The sequence below is a fragment of the Perissodus microlepis genome, chromosome 16 (genome assembly GCF_051167445.1).
Source record: "Perissodus microlepis isolate ML-2025 ecotype Zambia chromosome 16, ASM5116744v1, whole genome shotgun sequence".
Lineage (NCBI taxonomy): Eukaryota > Metazoa > Chordata > Actinopteri > Cichliformes > Cichlidae > Perissodus > Perissodus microlepis.
This window is the reverse complement of record NC_140476.1, coordinates 14,017,798-14,036,474: the sequence shown is the minus strand read 5'-3', so window position 1 is coordinate 14,036,474 and position 18,677 is coordinate 14,017,798. Positions and strand designations below refer to the sequence as shown.

At 41.9% G+C, this 18,677-nt stretch overlaps 1 protein-coding gene across 7 annotated transcripts in view; it reads right to left on the bottom strand.

The window, feature by feature from the left end:
• Positions 1-18,677, bottom strand: part of fmnl2a (formin-like 2a) — a 51,424-nt gene that overhangs the window by 5,569 nt on the left and 27,178 nt on the right. For 4 of the 7 annotated variants that reach the window (XM_084954609.1, XM_084954610.1, XM_084954611.1 and 1 more), the window contains exons 5-24: positions 16,427-16,510; positions 14,185-14,340; positions 10,830-10,938; positions 10,562-10,638; positions 9,672-9,765; positions 8,417-8,491; positions 7,055-7,165; positions 6,641-6,790; positions 6,221-6,322; positions 5,751-6,072; positions 5,469-5,660; positions 3,772-3,792; positions 2,788-2,912; positions 2,493-2,695; positions 2,131-2,365; positions 1,962-2,030; positions 1,792-1,872; positions 1,577-1,706; positions 370-533; positions 117-218 (exon numbers count right to left, since the gene is read on the bottom strand). In XM_084954609.1, coding sequence (XP_084810735.1) covers positions 117-218; positions 370-533; positions 1,577-1,706; positions 1,792-1,872; positions 1,962-2,030; positions 2,131-2,365; positions 2,493-2,695; positions 2,788-2,912; positions 3,772-3,792; positions 5,469-5,660; positions 5,751-6,072; positions 6,221-6,322; positions 6,641-6,790; positions 7,055-7,165; positions 8,417-8,491; positions 9,672-9,765; positions 10,562-10,638; positions 10,830-10,938; positions 14,185-14,340; positions 16,427-16,510 — 2,602 coding nt within the window. The remainder of the gene's footprint in view (positions 1-116; positions 219-369; positions 534-1,576; positions 1,707-1,791; positions 1,873-1,961; positions 2,031-2,130; positions 2,366-2,492; positions 2,696-2,787; positions 2,913-3,771; positions 3,793-5,468; positions 5,661-5,750; positions 6,073-6,220; positions 6,323-6,640; positions 6,791-7,054; positions 7,166-8,416; positions 8,492-9,671; positions 9,766-10,561; positions 10,639-10,829; positions 10,939-14,184; positions 14,341-16,426; positions 16,511-18,677) is intronic. The other 3 variants (XM_084954613.1, XM_084954615.1, XM_084954612.1) reach the window with 1 other exon arrangement.

Genomic DNA, 18,677 nt, shown 5'->3' with positions numbered 1-18,677 from the left:
CACATTCATGTTCAAATTCAATTCAATTAAATGAAGTGAAGACTACTATTTATCATGGAGAGAAGTGTGTGTTTTGTCTGTTTCTGTCCAATGTGTGAGACTAATATCCAACTCACCCTGTAGGCCTTAACAAATCGTACAAACACAGGGAAGAAGACTGATGGCGGTGTGGTTTTGGCGTTCTCGCCGAAGAATTTCACCACCTCATCAAAAGCATCCTTAAAAAAAGCAAAAACAAGAGCAAAAGGCACAGATATCTGTCAAATGAAGTAACACAGACTCATTGCCTGCACTGTATGTGGACCAATCACGTTTGCATGCAAATACATGCCCCAGTGTCTGACAGCGAGCCACGAATCACCCTTTTACCTGTGCGATCTTGGCATCATCCTGCAGCTTCTTTAGCTTGCTCTCATTGTGTGCAATGAACTCTTTGAGCATGGTGTTGTGGCCATGCATGCTGTATTCTCTTTTGGTCAGCTCCATGCCTCTCTGCAGCTCCTTAACATCCAGCAGGACGTTCTCCAGCGACACTGTGAACACAGAGAAGTTTAGCTTACATGACACAAACCTGTACATGTAAAGTGTGTCGCATCTTCTGGATCAAAATCACATTGTTCTCCTGTGGGCTGTAGTGCAGTTTGAGCATCTAGATTGTTGTGGCATGAGTTGTCTAGCTTTCTACATTTCTGCTATTTTCTTACTCTCACGGTCAGATACATGCATGGAGTAGATTAACTTCTTCTTCCAACTGCTCCCTTTAGCGGTCGCCACAGTGGATCATCTGACTCCATCTCACCCTAATCCTCCCATCCTCCACTGTCACACTAACCCTCTGCATGTCCCTCCTTCACTACATCCATGAATCTGCTCTGCGATCTTCCCCTTTCCCTCCTGCCTGGTAGCTCCATATTCAACATGGTTTGTACTTTATATCCACTCTCCCTCCTCTGCACATGTCCAAACCATCTCAGCCCTGTCCCGTACTCATTTTTAATCTCATCCATCCTGGTGGTCGCTCCCACTGAAAATCTTAACATCTTGCGCTCTGCTTTTGTCAATGCCACCATCTCCAAACCGTACATCACAGCGGGTCTCACTACCATCTTGTAAACCGCTCCTTTTACTCATCCTGCCATCCTTCTGACACTCGTTTCCACCTGCTCCACCCTGTCTGCACCCTTCTTCACCTCTCGTGTGCACTGTCTGTTACTTTACATGGTGGACCCCAGATATTTAAACTCATGTACCTTCACTACCTTTACTCCTGTTACACTTGTCTCTATTCTAAATTGTCCATATGTGTGAATCACCCTATCATAGACAGCTGACCTATGCATGGTGCCTTTCACCCTAAAACAGACTACAACTCACATCTGCACAAGTTGGCAACTCACACTGCAATAATCTAGATGGATAAATTGCACCGCCGGCTAGAGAAAGAAATACACAATTAAATTCTGGAGTTTATTCCAAGAGAAACATGATAAGATTCTGTCTCTGTCTCTCACTGACAGACGCAGTCAGATTATGCGCTGTTCACTTCCGCCCAACTTAACTTCACTGTACGACTCACCTGCTGCAGCTTTCTCCACATAGTGCATCTCATTGTAGAAAAGGGAAACTTGTGTGTATTTCTCTTTAACCACATTGGCTATGTAGTGTAATAATGTTTGTTTCCGGTCTGTAGACTTGGTATCAAGTAGCTGCAAAGAAAGAAAAAACAGACATGTTGAAACATTTTCTAAAAGTCTTTAAAGTTTTGCTAAAAGGTAACAAAATGCAACTTACCAAGTCTAAACTCTGCAGCTTGAATCCATACACCGCTCCTCTTTTGCTGCTGTTCATGTAGTTTCCAAGAGCTAAGATAATCTGCAGGACAGGAGCAAGCAAGAATGAAAAAGGAAACCACGCATGCATTTGACACGATGCGTCATAAGGGACGCGAATGGTTCCGTTACCTCTAAAATCTTCTTCAGTTTCTGTGATGACTTGATGGACACAGATGCTGCAATGACTGCATGCAGTTGCTGTGGGTGAGAATGAGACATCAAATCCAGCACAGCGCTGTTGCTTTCTAAGGTTGCAGCATAAAAACATTAAGAATGACAACGTAGCGTCGTTATTCACCGGTGTAAGCATCTGTACGCTTTCGGCGAAGTTGCCGATGAAGGCCATGATGGTCATCTTCTGCATGAGCCTCTCGATCTTACTGAACTGCATCATGAAGCGGTCCTCATCCGTCAAGCTTTCGAGAGGCTTGCGCTCCTTCTCGAACTGTCGCAGGACTTTAATCTCGTTCTCCGTGGGCTGGAAGCGCATTAGACACTCCACGAAGTCCACCGGCAGAGTCCGTAAATCAAACCTGGACGATGAGGAGTCACAAGGACACGTGTTATGAACCATTAGTCTATTTTATAAGAAAAACAGGCATACAGCCATGTGAGTTTAGGAAAACAGACTGCATGCAGGAACACCAGTTGAAGGCTTACAGTTGAATGGCTTTGCAGATCTCCTCGGGTGTCTTGCCCACTTTCCTCAGCGTGATGGCCAGGTTCTTTGCCCTGTTGGAGTCCAGCAAAGCCACCTTGTTGGGTCCCTTCTGGATGACCTTCTGCTTGCTTGCAGTGAGGTCGATGGGCGGGCCCTGGGCTTTCGTCTTAAACATCTCCTCGAACTCATCAACATTCAGGTCCTAAAAAGCAACAGCAGTCAATTCGTGATTCATTTTCCTGGGATATAGGCAGGAAACGGATGCGTAACCTCTGAATCAGCGGAGAGCTTTACCTCCAGTATCCTCTCATCATCAATCTCATTGAAAACAGTCCCGTTGATCTGGTTTGGTTTCAGGGCCACCCAGTTGAAGACGGGCATACGGAACTTGGTCTTTATGGGTTTCTTGATCTTAACAGCTTAAACAGAATACAGACAAGTTAGCACAGGGTGTCTATCTACAATCAACAGTTCACATAAGCATGCAGGTGAAAGGGTAGACAAGTACCTGGGACTGGTAACACACATGGATATGACTCTCTCGGTAGCTAGATGCCATATCTGTCTAATCTCTAAAAACAAAGTCCCACTTTGTGTTATTTACATTAACTAAATGCTTTCTGTAAGCCCTTCAAAATAAAACAGAAACTACGCTGCCTTGTATGTATTTTTTCCCCAAATAGAGCAAAGCTTCTTAGCTTTCTGTACCTGTTAAGTAAACGGTGTATGCGGTAAGCCTGATGACAAACTATTTATTGGACAGATTATAGCTATTTGTAGCCACCACTGCTGCTTCATTGAAGCTGAACATTGACATGGTGCCCTGATTCCCCACACGGACAAGGTGTCAGCAGGGACAAATAAGATAAGGCTGTCATGGGAAAGGTAAACAGCATTCCAGTATGCACGGCGCCTATCGCTTTAATCATCTGCATGCCACAGCAGGTCACTGTGCCTCAGCATGCACTCAACTCTTTCTGATGTTGCCAGATTTCATTCAAATAAACACTTAAACAAACACTGGAGTAATACTACAGAAATGTGGAGATTGCTGTGTTTTTCAAGGGAAAACTAGCTTGGGGATGTGTTGCTTTATATAGCATGTTGGCAAGCGCACGTTAATGAAAATGGTGAAAGAAGACAGAAAGTGTTTGAGAAACGTGAAAATAGGGCATGAATACAGCAAACAGGTTTGTGTTTTTAACTGGGGAAGTGAAATGTGGGACACTAGAGGGGAGGGGTGGGGACAAAACAGCAAACACGACAAGCATAACCTACAGAAGAGTTTGATGGGTCCCTCTGGTCGGCAAAAAAAGGAAACAATTATAAGACAAATAAAAAGGAGGGTTAGTGAGAATTAATGCACATCTCAAATCACACAGTACAGTATAGATATAAAATATTAAATATAAATATTTACCCCCATCTACATACAGTAAGAGCTGATTAGTGACAGAACTTAGTCATCAAGTCACACAAGGGTCACTTATCAATACTAATCCACTGAGCAGAGCAATCCTAGTAAAATAAGTCTGAACGTGTATTGTGGTGTTCGACTCAACACAGATGGGAAACCAAATATATAATAAATATGTTCCTGTCTTTCTATTTATCTGATTGCCATTTTTTAATATTCTGTTTGAGCCCACCAACTAAAATGAGGCCAATCAGTGGCTACTGTCTAACTCAGTACATCACAAACTGGCAGCAGCTCTACAGTAAAAAGCCTCCCAGCAGTATCTCTGGAGTTAGATGGTCCTTTCAGCTGCTTGTTTATCTCCCAAGAGGTCACCACAGCAGACAATTTGGCGTGTTTAGTCTTATGCCAGATGCCCTTCCTGACATAACTCTTGACCACAATGTAAGAGTGACACTGCTGAAAGTAATACTTGTTAAGAAAAGGTGTTTTACAGGAGAATCGGTACAAACCCCCCCCCCCCCCCCCCCCCCCCACATTTTTATGCAAAGGAGACACATCGGTAACAAGATTGTTAAGATCATACGGAGCTGAAGAATTCAGCCAGTCCTAGGAAACACTTGTAAGTGACTGGTAATAAAAAATGTTAAAAAACTGGCACAAAGTAAGAGGCAAAAGTTCCTTTAGGGCTAAAATACATCTTTAAGCAACCAAAGTTTTCCCACTTGCTAAAATGTTCAAACTTGCTGTGGTTTTTCTTTGCATTTGAAGTATTCGCCATATGACTCCATATGCAGTGATTTCTGTGCACTTTATGAATCGCAGGGGGAGGTTTTGATTAAAAAGTAGCTCAGAGCAGCTCATTAAACAAAAAAGAAAAAATGAACCAGCTGATTTTTGGGGGGACAGTGAGCTAAATCTAAAGCTCAAAACTTTAATGTCACAACCTGAGTCAAGCCTGACACCAAAGTTTGACGAAACCTTGGTTTTATTTTTTTAAAAATTCTTAATAATCTCAGCTACAAAGACTTATCTCCCAGAAAGCACGAAGGCAAGAAGTGGTGTCGCCTCAAAAGCCAACCTCAGGCTCGCCTTTACCCAAACTCCCTCACCCATTAATTAGCAATTAAGCCGCAGTGACACCCTGAGACGTGGCCACTGCAAGGCGAGTAGAGGTTGCAGAGGATTGCAAACCGTGAACTATGAATTGAAGCTAGCTTGTTTGAGTCTGTATGAAAGTGAACACTGAACACAAGGTCTTTACTGTGAAGCAGTGGCAACATGTATCAGATAGCCTCAAGGTAAACTAGAAGCAGCTGAGTACATTAGCCGCTGTTATGTAATATTCCAGAAGTTTGTGTGTACATCAGCAAACCTGTACTAAAGCAAATCAATAATGTAATACTGGGGGAATAAATAATAAAGCAGTGCTAAAGCAGAGCCACATAAACATCACCTCTTGTATTATCCTATATGAACAAATTGTGCATAATCCCTATTCCACACATTTTCACAATGCTTTTAAAGAACATTGACTCAGTTGATTTGATGACCTTACCTGCTAACCCAGAGTTCATGATAACGGTGGGAGTCCCACAGCCGGGCAGTGGGGGGGCCACTGGAGGAGGCGGAGGAGGGAGAGGGGCTGACGTCTCTGTAGGCATTCCTGGGGGTGGCGGGGGAGGCGGAGGGGGTGGTGGCGGAGGCGGGGGAGCTGCTGCTGGAATTGTTGACGTTGGTCCGTTTGACACTGGGAGAGGGGTAAGAAAAACAGTTCAGGCTGACCCGCTGTTATCGGCTCGGTTCTGAGCTAATAATTATGAGCTAATATTAAACTTACGTGTGCCGTTCATCGGAAGCGGCGGGGGCGGAGGAGGCGGTGGAGGTGGAACAGGTGTGCCCGCCGTAAGTGCAACATGGTTTGGACTGACGGCTACACCGTTTCCGCCGATCACGGCGCCCGGCGAGCCCTCCGTAGCAGAGGGCGGCGACGTTAGGATTGAGATGTCTCCGTCTCCTTTCTTGTGGATCTTGATGGTGCCCTGCTTCTCCAGCTCGTGGATCTTCTTCTCGAGTTTACTTTGTCGCTGGATGGCCTCGTCCTTCTCCTTCAACATCTGTCGCAGCGAGTGCACCTGCGAGCTGGCATCTTTATAGACTTCCTGTGTGGTACAGAGAAACAGAAAAAAGGAACATATGAGAAGAACAGAAAAATACGTGTGGCAATATTTTACATTTTTTCTACCATTAGCTTAACTAGCTATCACCAAGTTGAAGAACTGATGTCAAGGTAGAGAAAGCGGGTCTGACCCTGATGGAGTCCAGCTCCTTGTTCCTTTGCATCAGCTGCTTCTCCAGCTCTACAATTTTGGCCATGGCCTCATTCTCCATGTCCTGCAGCTTCTCTGTCATCTATGGGAACAGTATCAGGAAGAAAAGATTGCAGAGTGATGTGAACTAACTGAAGAGACACCATTCGAATCAACATGTTAGCACAGAAATATACTGAGGCACTATGAGGGTTTCATATTTTCATGTATCTGGATTAAAAATGATCTGTCAGGGCCTAAAAGTTCTGCATTTTTCAAAAAGAAAACCCTTTGCACTATATCAAGTTGCTATTCCATCCACTTCCTATTGTTAATATTCAGACTGCTGCAAGAGAAATAAGATCAAAACGGCAACTTCGCCTCAAGTCAAAGAGTACAACCAACACTAGAGGGTTCTCACATGTGATATGTTCTCCTCCAGCTCCTCCACCCGCTCCAGGGCAGCATTTTTGGTCTCCGCATCCTCCAGCAGCGCTCCCACGTCAAACACATTATCCAAGTAAGCCTGGATCTGGACCTGCAGCTTATCACTCTCTGTGTGCTTTAGTTTCTGCAGAGCAGATACAACAAGTTAGGGAAGAGGAGCTGTAGTTTGATTTCAGCTCACAGCATTGGGATAACATTGATCTTTCTGCAGAAAGTCGGGAGACAAAGAACTACAAAGCTGACCACTGTTTCTGAAGTAATGGAAAAGCCATTATTGACTGTGGTTGCTGTCTCAGGGGCACTGTAATGACAGCCTATCCTCTGGACTGTGAGTGTTCAGAAGAATGTCTGTCTAGCCATTTTCCTGCAGCACTATGTCTCAACTCACATCTAAGTAGTCGTCCAAACACAGCTTGGTGAAGTCATACTGTAGATGAACCCTGAAGTTCATGTCCTCCACTGAGTGCACGACGATGTTGATGAACTGCATGCACGCCACCTGGGGAATGGCAGGTAGGAACGGTTAGCGGAAAAGAGAGTTCACTGCATATGCATTTTCTATATTACACTGTTTATAGGACTGTAAAACACCTTTATAGATCAGTGTGCAACAAGTTTGTGTTTTTATACACCAGTTTGCTACTTCCACGATTTGGTTTTTATGCTCATATATATGTTGCCTTTTATTATGTCTTGGGTATATAAATCCTTATTATTTTTGCTTGCTTAGCTGGCAGGGTAGCTTATCTGGCAGATTAAAAGGATCTGAAAAAACAAATGAACAAAATCTGCCAGTTCAACAATACTGCCTGCTTTATGGGAGCTTGCATAAACAGATCAAGGGGGATCTACTCACAGTTTCTAATGCACACACACGCGCGCTTCCCAACGCTAAAATGGGCTTCATGAACATCCTACGACAAGCTCAGCTGCCCCAGTGTGAGAAAGCAGCTTTTGGCAAAGTCTGTTTGCTTCAGAGCTGCTGTCAGGTGACGACTGCCTATCGGGAGGACTGCAAGGGAAACTTGTTCAAAGTGAAGCACTATTCAAGCACAGCCTCTGTTGGTTTTCACTCAGATTAATTAGAATGGATTCACAGAGATGAGACGTATAAAATCAAGCATAAGGTGGCATGTCCATCGATGTTCTTAAGTCTTTTCTGTCAGATTAATTAACACTGCTGAGCCTTGAAAAAACAGAAGTCTTTGCTTAGGGATCCTCAGGTTTGATCCACTGCAACACACATCTGTAGCTTATGCAGTGACCGTGCACAGAAACTGATAGTACTGCATATCACAAAACTGGAGGAACAGTTTGTCAATTTTTTACACTGAACTCCTGCTCTACCTCCTGGTAGAGGCAGGGCAGGTCATCTACCAATCGAAAGGTTGGTCGTTTAATTTCTGGCTGCCCCAGTCTGCATGTCAAAGTAATCTTGAGGAAGATACCAGACACTGAGCTGCTCTTGATGTGTTCACTGAGTGTGTGTGTGAATGCTAAAAAGAAAAGACTCGGATGTAGAAAACAGTTGTATAAAGAGCTCATTTAGGTACAAGTATGTTTACCATTTAAGTTCGATTGGGGTTTAGACAGGTATATGAGGACCTGTTTCTAACCTCTTCTGCCCACACATTACAGTTCACATCATTTTCTCTGAACTTTTGACACTGAAAAATCATTCGGCTTCACAGAAAGGGTTTTCGGGGATTGCAGCACAATTAACAGTCATCACAACTGTGCGTGGGCTGACCATGAAGTCAATGTTGTTGTCCTCATTCTTGAAGTACTCCATTAGCTTCTCGAATCGCTGCTCCTCCATACACACCTGCAAAGAAAACCACACATTGATTTACTTCATTTGTTTTAGACAAGCTGGAGAAACAAAGCCAGGGATTTAGCCAGGAATTATTAATCAATATGTGGTAAAAACTACTGATGTAAGCTGCAAAATACTTTACAGCTTCCTATGATCTCAGAGAGAGCTGTTTTCAAAGCGATAATTAATAAGATACGTTTTTATGAACTGCTGCAGGATCATTCTTTTATTTTATTTCAGCTACAGTTTGCACCGTGCATCTGTTTTCAATGTTACAAGCAGTATGTTAAAACGTGTTTAGAGTGGAATTTGGGAGATAAAAAAGAGGGAGTAGAGAGATGCTGTGCAGTTCAGGGAGTTCATGTGGATGTCAATGAGGCAGACAGAGGATGATAAAGAATTGAGAAGGAAGGGAAGAAGGAAAAAAAGAGGGATGCAATGCTGTGAGCTTTAGCCTGCAGCCCCCATCATTCAGCAACATATCTAAGTTACTCAGAAAAATAGATCTCACATTATGGTCGACAGTGTCACTTTTCATCTAAAAGGAAAAAAAAGAAAAGAACAACTAAACCCTGCCTCCACCAGAATAGAAAAACATGCCGCCGTGCTTCCTGCACTCACATTATCCGAATGCTTTCTCAAACTTCGTCTCATTAGACGGGCAACGTTCTCTCTATGCCTTAATCTCACATTAATGCCAGTGCCGCTGAGAGCAACGCTCAATATTTCATTCCGGGAGTGTAAATATTACATTAACTGCAGTCAGCCCATGTTTGCGGGCCGTATGCTACAAAATGGGGCTGCTGTTAGCGCTCTCTCCATCACAAACCTCCCACTTCTTTCTCCAGAAGCCAGAATGCCTCATCCAGACAGGCAGAGGTCAGGCAGGGCTATCTGTTACAACTAACTCACTGCTTTCCTGAGCTTTGAAGCTACTGCCAAATCCAGTTAACACGCATATAACCGTTATCACTTGCAGCTGTGTGGGTCGTCCTATGCGACGCAGCTAAACTGGTGTCTGTAATCTGTTGACTAACAGAATTAATTCCTAGACGCTATCCCTTTGAAGCAACGAGGAATACGCCGGCCTCACAACTGCCAGACGAGCATTCCTCCAGGGCTGAGTCACTGTTTGAAGCAAAATATAATGACATATTCGTCTCCTCCGAACCATCTTTGCAGCTCGTACCTCCTTAAAGTTGTCGAACGCAGAGAGAATAATTTCGTGGCCTCCTCTCACGAGGCAAACCGCCGCCAGGAGCTCCAAGACCAGAGCTTTGGTTCTGAAAAACAGGGAGAAAATGATGTCAGGAATAATTAATGACTGAACAGAAAAGCAGGAGATAATCGCAGAGGAAACAAAGCGGAAAACTGTGTAATTTAGGATCATCTCGCTACTGAAACGTCTGCATAGGACAGATCATAAACAGCAACCACTGTCACAGCGAAACAAATTTTCATTGTGTATTCATTGGTTTAACCTCTTGAGAGTCAAAAGCCCAGAGTTAAAGGGGAGTTAAAGGGCAGGTATAAAAAATGAATACTTCTTGGCCTGATTCATGTGAGTTTATTAAAGTGCACAGACACCGAAAGTGCCAGCTCATCCCGTCTCCAGTTCATTCACGCGGGATTTCTATGTCTGGATGAGACGAAATGTGACAGGTGATGCGAAGTGGTTCCACATCCACTTTTGAGAAAATCCTTAAACCCTGGGGCATGAAGTGAAAACACGACCACACACACACACACACAGAGTGCTTCTCGTAGCCGTCTCAGTGAGCAGCTGCCAGTGTGGTGGACTGTGCCAGCGGTGCCTTGACCCGTCTGTCAAGATGAATGTGCCCCTGAGCAACAAGGGCTCCCACTCTCAGACTGTGCAGGTGCACAAAATCTAGCGTTTGTGCTTTTATGGATGTGGGTCCAAGTTGGTAAAACATAAAACCCATTTTATTGAATCTTTTATCCAGCAGCTCTTTTTTTATTTGAAAAAAGAAACTTGAGATTTTGTTCTTTATTTACTTACCTTTTCATTTTTGGTTCCTTTTTTGTTTTTGTTTTTCAACCTTTGGTCGAACTTACCTCGGGTTTTTGTTGTTGAGGCTTAGTGCAATTTCATTCACAGCATGAGGGTGTGACATGACCATGTTGAAGCCATACTGGAAGATGAAAGACAGAGACAAAGCAGTTCATTAACAGAGAAGATGAGACACAGAATAAGCAAGATGGGACTTGTAATAATAAAAACAACTTAGAAAATTGAATTTAGCTTAACAAAATGTGGCTCAGCTCAGAGAGACGTGCAGTCTGTGTGGACTGGATGGTCCCTGTAGAGGCCTTGGGGGCTGACCTGGTAGTTCATGATAGCACGCAGGCACATGATGCAGACGTGGACATCATCTTTTTTGCAGACCAGTCTGGAGTTTTTCAGCGTTCTCCGGCTGGGCAATGTGTTGAAACTAATAAATAAAGATCAGAAGTCAGTATTAAAGAGAATAAAGCTACAGAATAAAATGTTAAGCCTATGTGACTGAACAAAAGAGTTCACAAGAACTGAATAAACAAGATAACAGATGCCATTTGTAAACAAGCCCTCATTGCACACCATAATGAGGCTGTTAAACTGCCAGGGCACCTTATATTAACACACACAAAGGCCATAAAATCTACAACCGAGCACAGGGCCACCGGATGCCTTCTTTCAATTGTTTCAACAGACCTTCACAGAGATATCACTTACAGCTAACACCTCAGCAGCCAGTCATTTGCATGCAGCACAGTGATTGTGCAGCTTTATCTGGACAAAAACAAGGCCTCTGCTTCTGGTGCAGCTCCCACACTAAAACAGAAATGCTGGAGCAGCAGTCTAACTGAATAATATGCAAAAAGAGTCGGAGAAAAGGAGTTCATTTTCAGACTTTTATCACGAGGTACAATTACCAAACCCAAGTTCTGGGGAAAAATGTGTCTTCGGGCTACTGACAGACATGCCAATTCGTGTCATCACCCATGCCTGTAGGCGTGACTTCTCTGTGAGTCAAAACACAGTGTGTGAGTGTGCATGTGTGTTTGTCTGAAAAGGAACGAAGCTTTCAAGGGAGAGGCAGCGGTTTGAGGATGAAGACGGCTCTAAATTAGCAGTAAAATGAGCTAGAAAATGAATTTGAGGCATGATTTTTTTCCTGCTTACACAAGTATCCACATTTGCTATGCGAGTATTACTGCATATTGCATTAAGTAAAGTGCAGCATTAAAATAAATAAATAAACAAATGAAGTAGATAAACAAGGCTTTTCCTGACAGAACAGGAGCACCTGCTTCAAACTGCAGAGATAATCTTCCATCCAGGGGTTTTTCCACTCCTGATTAGGCAACATCCAGGAAATGACTAATCAGCGCTTTCTAATTTCAAACCAGTGAATAGATACATTATTATGTAACACCAACAACATGAAGGAGAAGTTTGAGAGAAAAAGCACAAAGAAGATGGGAGACAAGGAAAGAAAAATAGGAAGGTAGGATGGTAATGAAAAGAAGGTAGAAAAGATACAGAAGAAACAGAAGACGGAGGAGGAGAAGAACAAGGAGGAAGAAGAAGAACACGAGTATGGCGATCAAGGAGGAAAACATGAAGGAACAAGAAAGAAGATGAAGAAGGAGGGGAAAAGGGAGAAGAAAGACGAGACAAAGAATGAGAAGAAGCAAAAAATAGAGGAGAAGAAGAACAAAGAAGTAAATGAAGCAGAGGTAGAAGAACAAGAAAAAGCAGAAGAATGGGAAGAAGGAAAAGGAGACACAGAGTGAAGCAAATGTAACACCAAAAAATCCTAAATGTAATTTAAATAACAGAACATCAATCACTACAACTCTATTTACAAGCTATCAATAACAGCTCTAACACGGCTACATGTGACTAGCTAACGCTTCAGACATACCGTCTTAATTGAGAACACTTTGGACAGCTCAGTGCACTCGGTGTCCTTCAAGTTGGCAGTTTCAAGAAGACATATAGATAAGACTTAATGTGGGATCTAACAGTTTCTCGGTATTTATCATTCTACTTCAAAGCCAGTCTAAAAAGCATGAGGGAAAATAATCTGTATAATGGACAAAATCGATGTTATTAGGAATTATAAAACCACTTAGGCCCAAGCAAAAGATTCATAATTCATTTGCCATTTAAAAAAAATAGAAAACAGAAAAAAGCAACCAAAATACAGAAGCTTGTTAGAAGCTACTTATTCTACTCATACTGGTTGTAGCCTAGTGCTGAGCTTTTAATGGTTGTTGTAGAAACTAGGCTAACGTCTGCACAGAATGGCATTTAGGGAGCCACACAAGCAGCACACAGACACACAGGCAGGAACAATGAGTGCAGTAAAACCCATTTGCTCCAAGGAAAGGAGAATTCAGTCACAAGCGCAGGGGGGGTGGGCAAGCAGTACAAATAATTCACATCCCCGAAACAGACAGCGGGACAAATAAACTGGGCAGCTCTACCAGGGAGGTATAAAGTACAATGAGGCCGGGGGATTGTGCGTGGACGTCCATGTGTGTCTCTGCTCGCAGCATTATAAATGCGTTTGTTTCTCTAGAAGGGACGGGGATGCTGGGGTTACAGCCGAAGAAAGCTCACTCTGAGCCAGCAGAGCGAAACTGAGACCTGCCTGCTGTCGAAGACTGGCAGACAAAAGAGCAGATGACTATAGGAGAGTGGGGGGGCATTAGGACAAAACAGAAAAGACAGTCAGCCTCACTGAAGATGCATGCTCAAGAGTGATGTCACATCTGGGGCCAGCAGATGTGTAGGTGAGGTGACATGGCATGGGAGGGTGAAGTTATTTATGGGACAATATTGATATTTGACAGTCATTTAAATATCAGTAAAGCATGGATGAAATATGTGCAAGTAACAATAAAACGAGACCTCATCATGTGGTCTGTCTACAACTTCCACATTTAGCAAATTAGCATCTAAATTCCTGGTGAAAAATGTGCAAAAGCCAAAACACCAAGTCAGTTTGTCTGGTCTGCATTTCTTCCATTGCATCTATTTACATATTTATCAAGAAAACACCGCTACTTTGTGACACCACACAACAGAAAAAACAACAAAAAGTGGCTGACTTGATTATCATTTAAGGATCTCGTATTAAAAAGACATGTGCTTCCATGAATCAATAGTGCTCTTTGTGTGCAGTGTGTTCAAGTTAACCTCTTCAAACTAAAGGATTAGAGGCCACAGAAGTCAGCAGGAGTGCTGTACCAAAACATTAATGAAATGACGGGAAAGATTAGAGAAATAATACACAAATGAACAGGATTTATGCACCTATACTGGCATGGGTTTATAAATAAACTGCCCTGAAATCCTCTACACACTGGATTTTGAGTGAAAAGGTCTGTTTGGTGTTTATAAAAACCTAAACAATAAAACCTGATGAAAACCTAGTTCCATAAGAAGATCTGTCACATGAGAAATTACTGTTACTCATGTAATCACAGATTATCACAGTCAAAAACTCCAGGCAAATGGTACTTCCCCCCCTGCACATATCTTAAGCCATTTAAAGACTTAGACCTCATGACTACACAAAGGACGTGGCTGAGGCATCATATGAAATGTGTGAGTTCTCCAAATAATCACGATTCCCTTGGCTAGTCATTTCGTCAGCCAGAGAGGGCAATTTGTGTGTGTGCTGTACCGTAACGTGGAATGTCGCCCGACTCGGGTGATACCGTTCCCAGTGATGGGAGATGGTAGGGTGCTTCCTCCATGGAGGTCTTCTATAGAGCGGCTCCAGGGCTTAGACTTATCCATCGCAGCCTCTGGGTTATTCTCCAGGCACTCGCCATCGAAACTGTTGTAACAAGGAACATCTGCATTTACTCAGACTGCTTTACATCTGATGCTGTTTACAGGCTGTGAACAACAGGTCGTCTAATTTATAAGACTGCAATGCCAATGCAATGCAATCAATCTGAATCAGTCTGTGCCGATAAGTGCAACTTCTCTGCAAAGCATCTGTTAGCAATAATGACTCAACTTAACTGGCTGCCAACTAGTTGTATTCTGGTTGTTCCTGTGTCATTTTGTAGTTAAACACCATCCTGTAGCAGCTAAGTCATTTGGGGAGGAATTTTTGCTTCGAAATTACAAGGTTATGGCTGGACTCTGAATGTAAATTTTAATGTGAATTTTTCTGCATGTAGACAGCAACTGATTTGTGAGTTTCAGCGTTGCCAACTCCTCAGTGAGGAAAATCGCTATTGGTTGTCCTAAAAGTCGCTAGAAGTCGCTAAATGATGTCATCGCCTAATTTGCATAATTGGTCATGCTAATGTAATTGTAACCTATGCTGTTGGAGAGAGAAATAACATCGTGGAAGAGACATAAAGTCAGTAAAAAACGTCTTAAATGCATTTAGAATTTATTTAGAACTACAAATTAAATTTATTTTAGCAATTATTGTTTTTTTAATGTCACAATTCCAACCCTGCTCCTTTATCCGGGCTTGGACCAGCAAAAGTGACCCGAAACAGGCGCTCTGGTGGAGTTACTTTGTGTGTGTGTGTGTGTGTGTGTGTTCATAAGTAGTTTTAAACTTTGTGGTCCACAAAACAACATAAGGTAAAAGAAGAACTGACTGCGTTACAGTCAGTGCGGGAGCCCTGCCCTGATAGCAGCTGGGGGAGGACTATCCTCCGCCTGTGAGCGCTTTGGCCACCGCAGCACCCGCTGCTTATTGAGAGTAAGAGCAATATGCGCTTTCACGTCAAAAAGTCGCGTTTTAGGAAAAAAAATTTTTCCTTGGTGTGACTGTAGCATGAAGTAGTTATTTCCTACTACTACAACCAAATCAATACATGGTGTTTTTTTAAAAAAAAAAAAAAATTAGTTTAACCATGCTTACATGGTTAAACAAAAGTGCCACAAAAGTGGCACATTACAACTATGCTCTGCAAAGTGTATGAATTAGCATATTGCTATCATGTTATGAGCAATGTACATGTAGTCATGAGCATATTTCCTAAAACAAAAATATATTTTTTTCTAGATGTGGGTGTAAATTCACTGAGGACTACAGCAAGGAAAACATGCAGTAAATTTTGAAGCAGTGGCATTAATAGGAAGTGAAAAATGCTGATAATTAGCCAGACTCTTGCTAAGCTAATCGAATGATGCTAGGCTAGCCAGCAGATTTTTAAAAAAGCCACACTGACCAACCGATAACAGATGAGGAATCCATTAGTAAACCACAAACCCTGCTTCTGCCTATAACATATCCAAACATAACATATGCAGTCTTATTATCTTATATATTAGGGCTAATTATAATTATATATGAGGCTAATTCTTTTAAAAGTAAAAAAGTGTTCAACTCCATGTTTAAAAAAAAGTAACAAATGTTTTAAAGGGTTTTTGTGTTAGACATGATCCTGTATATTAGAAAAAAGCTCATGTTTTGTTGTAGTTGGCACAAACTATGGAAACTGCTTGTTAAATCATACCTTTTATGATCTATTTCAGTTTTTAGACTGGTCCTTTGACTTTAATTTGCTGCTGCAGTGATACTGTGTAAACACAATTTTACGGCTAACCATTCATAATTTCGACAGACTATAATAACATATGGTGAAGTGGAGTGGTGAATTAAAAATTTAACTGTGTGGCACTCTGGCCCTGAACAGCAACTCTGTGAGTGACTAATAACCACACTGTCAATCCATGAATAGAAGCATATGGTTAGCATAACACACAGTGCCTATGTGTCAGCACTGGGCATCGAGTGACTCAGTGTTTCTGACAACCGGGCAGCAGCGACGGTGGTGCTGGCGCTGTGTGGAGATGCATCAGCGGTTGTGCAGAATAGCATCGTTGTGTTGATTATGAGTTCTGCATATAGACCATTGTGGTGCAAAGAGAAAGAGCTGCTAGAGACTTACGTGACAGCATACTGTGCGAAAGAAAGATAGTCCACCAGCACATCCAGGCCTTTGTTCTCTTCATTTAGGAATTCTCGTACCCACCTGACGAGAAGAGTAAACTATTAAACCAAAAACACTTCAAATGTGTTACATTAATTGACAATTACAAATTAGGCAAGTTAAAGCAGGACAGTTGTGAGCCTAAACTGTAAAATAGAAAGATGGAAAGGGAGAGTAATACATTGCTTTTAAGAGTACACGGTATTTTAAAAATGTTTATTATCCAGTGCTCTCCATAATGTTTAGCACAAAAACACATTTTTTGTAGTTTTGCCTCTGCACACAGTGGGTTGTAAATCAAAGAATCAGTACGTGATTGAAGTGCAGACTTTGGGCTTTAATTCAAGGGGTTTTACAAATACTACACCCATTTTCATTCACCCAATTTTCAAAGGTTTAAAATTAATGGGAAAGACTAACATACATGTGAAGACTCTTTTTAACCATTTAAAGCCTGAACCATTAAATAATTGCCAGAAAATTCAAATATTTTATTGAACCTTATGACAATATTAATTTGCATATATGAGTTTTATTTGTATAATTTTACTACATCTGGCATTTTTTTTCCATTTGTTGCTTAAAAAATAAAAATTTTGTGCAATTCTTTCAGGTTTCAGTATGAGAAAAAAAATATCACACTGATTATGTAATAGTTTAAAAAAAATGCAAAAAAAACCCCAACCCGGGTACCAAATAAATACTTTAAAAAAAACTTGACACCCAGTGTCTGTCTGAAGTCTAGAACTCACAGACACCATCAAATTCTGCATTTCCTCCCTTGAGATCCTTAATTGAAGCCACCTTCAGTTGATGCTTGTCTGTGGGTCTCTCTGCATTCAGTACTTAGTAATGGAAAAGCATGCTCTGTTCGGTTGAGATCAGCCAACTGACCATTGAAAAATAATCTGCCTGGTACAAAAAAGTCTGAGCTGTTTTGCAGCATTTGGCTGAATCTGAGCAGAGTTTAGTTCTGTGCACTTCAGAGTTCATCCTGCTTCTTCTATCAGCAGTCATATCATCACGAAGCACTAGTGGCCTGGTTCCACTGGCAGCCATACATGCCCATAATTGCATAACACTGCCTCCACCATATTAGATGTGATATCTGTTCTCTCCTCCGCCACACTTTTCTCTTCCTGTCATTCTGATACAAACTTGTTGGTTAACCTTGTTTTATCTGTCCAAATAATTATTTTTCTGAACTCTGAAGGCTCTTTTAGATGTTTCCTTGCAAAGTCTAATCTGACCTTCCTCCTCTGGAGTATAATCAGTGGTTTACAACACAAACTATATACTATATTTCCATTCATGAATGCGTCTCTTGATTGGAGGCCTTGGCAATGATATGTCTACGTCCTTGAGAGTGTCCTTGACTTGGTTAGATGTTGTAAAGGTTCTTTTTTTAACCATGGAAATAATTCTGTCATCATGCATTTTAGCTGTCTTCTGTGGTCTTTCAGGTGTTTTGGGTTTTTCTGCCTAATTTTGGCTTTACTCATTTGCAACAACATCTCTTTGTGCCTCATATTAGAAAACAAATCTTTGTCCCGAACATTACGTATAACACATTATGTGCAATTAGTTTTTTCTAAACATTCTTCCCGGGCTGTAACCTGGCCTCGGTAGATGTTTTCAGATTATTCACCCTGTCTCCCTTCCTTTGCAGAGAAGAATTGCATTGACCATTTCAAAGCAAAACTCATTATTAATCTTTTATGTATTTATTTCTCTATCGCTCACACACACTGATAAAGACAAAGCTGAAGAATGATCAAAAGCCCTTTATTGCTTTCCTTACAGGCACTACAGTGGGCCACCCATCCAGCGCTTTGCCTGCTTTCTAGTTTTTCATTCTGCACAGAAAAGCTGAGCTTTTCACAGGAAAGCTCCCACCACCTTTGGTATGTGCTGCTCTCCTTTCGTATTTATAAGCACTGTTAGCTGAATCACAGAGGATCTTTATTTAATCGCGTCTTGTGGAGGTGCCGTTTCGTTTTATTGGTCCCACAACTGCTTCGATGGGGCTGATTGCTCAGCGATTAAATAAATTTGTAGGGCATAAACATAATGACACAGGCAGGCTTCAGAGTGGTAGTGCGCTGATGAAAGCTAAACTGCTTTAAAAATCCACTAGCTGCTTCTTTGTTAGCTCCCCTGTGGTGTAACTACATGGGACTGAAAAAGACTAACAAGATTGTCCAGTGAA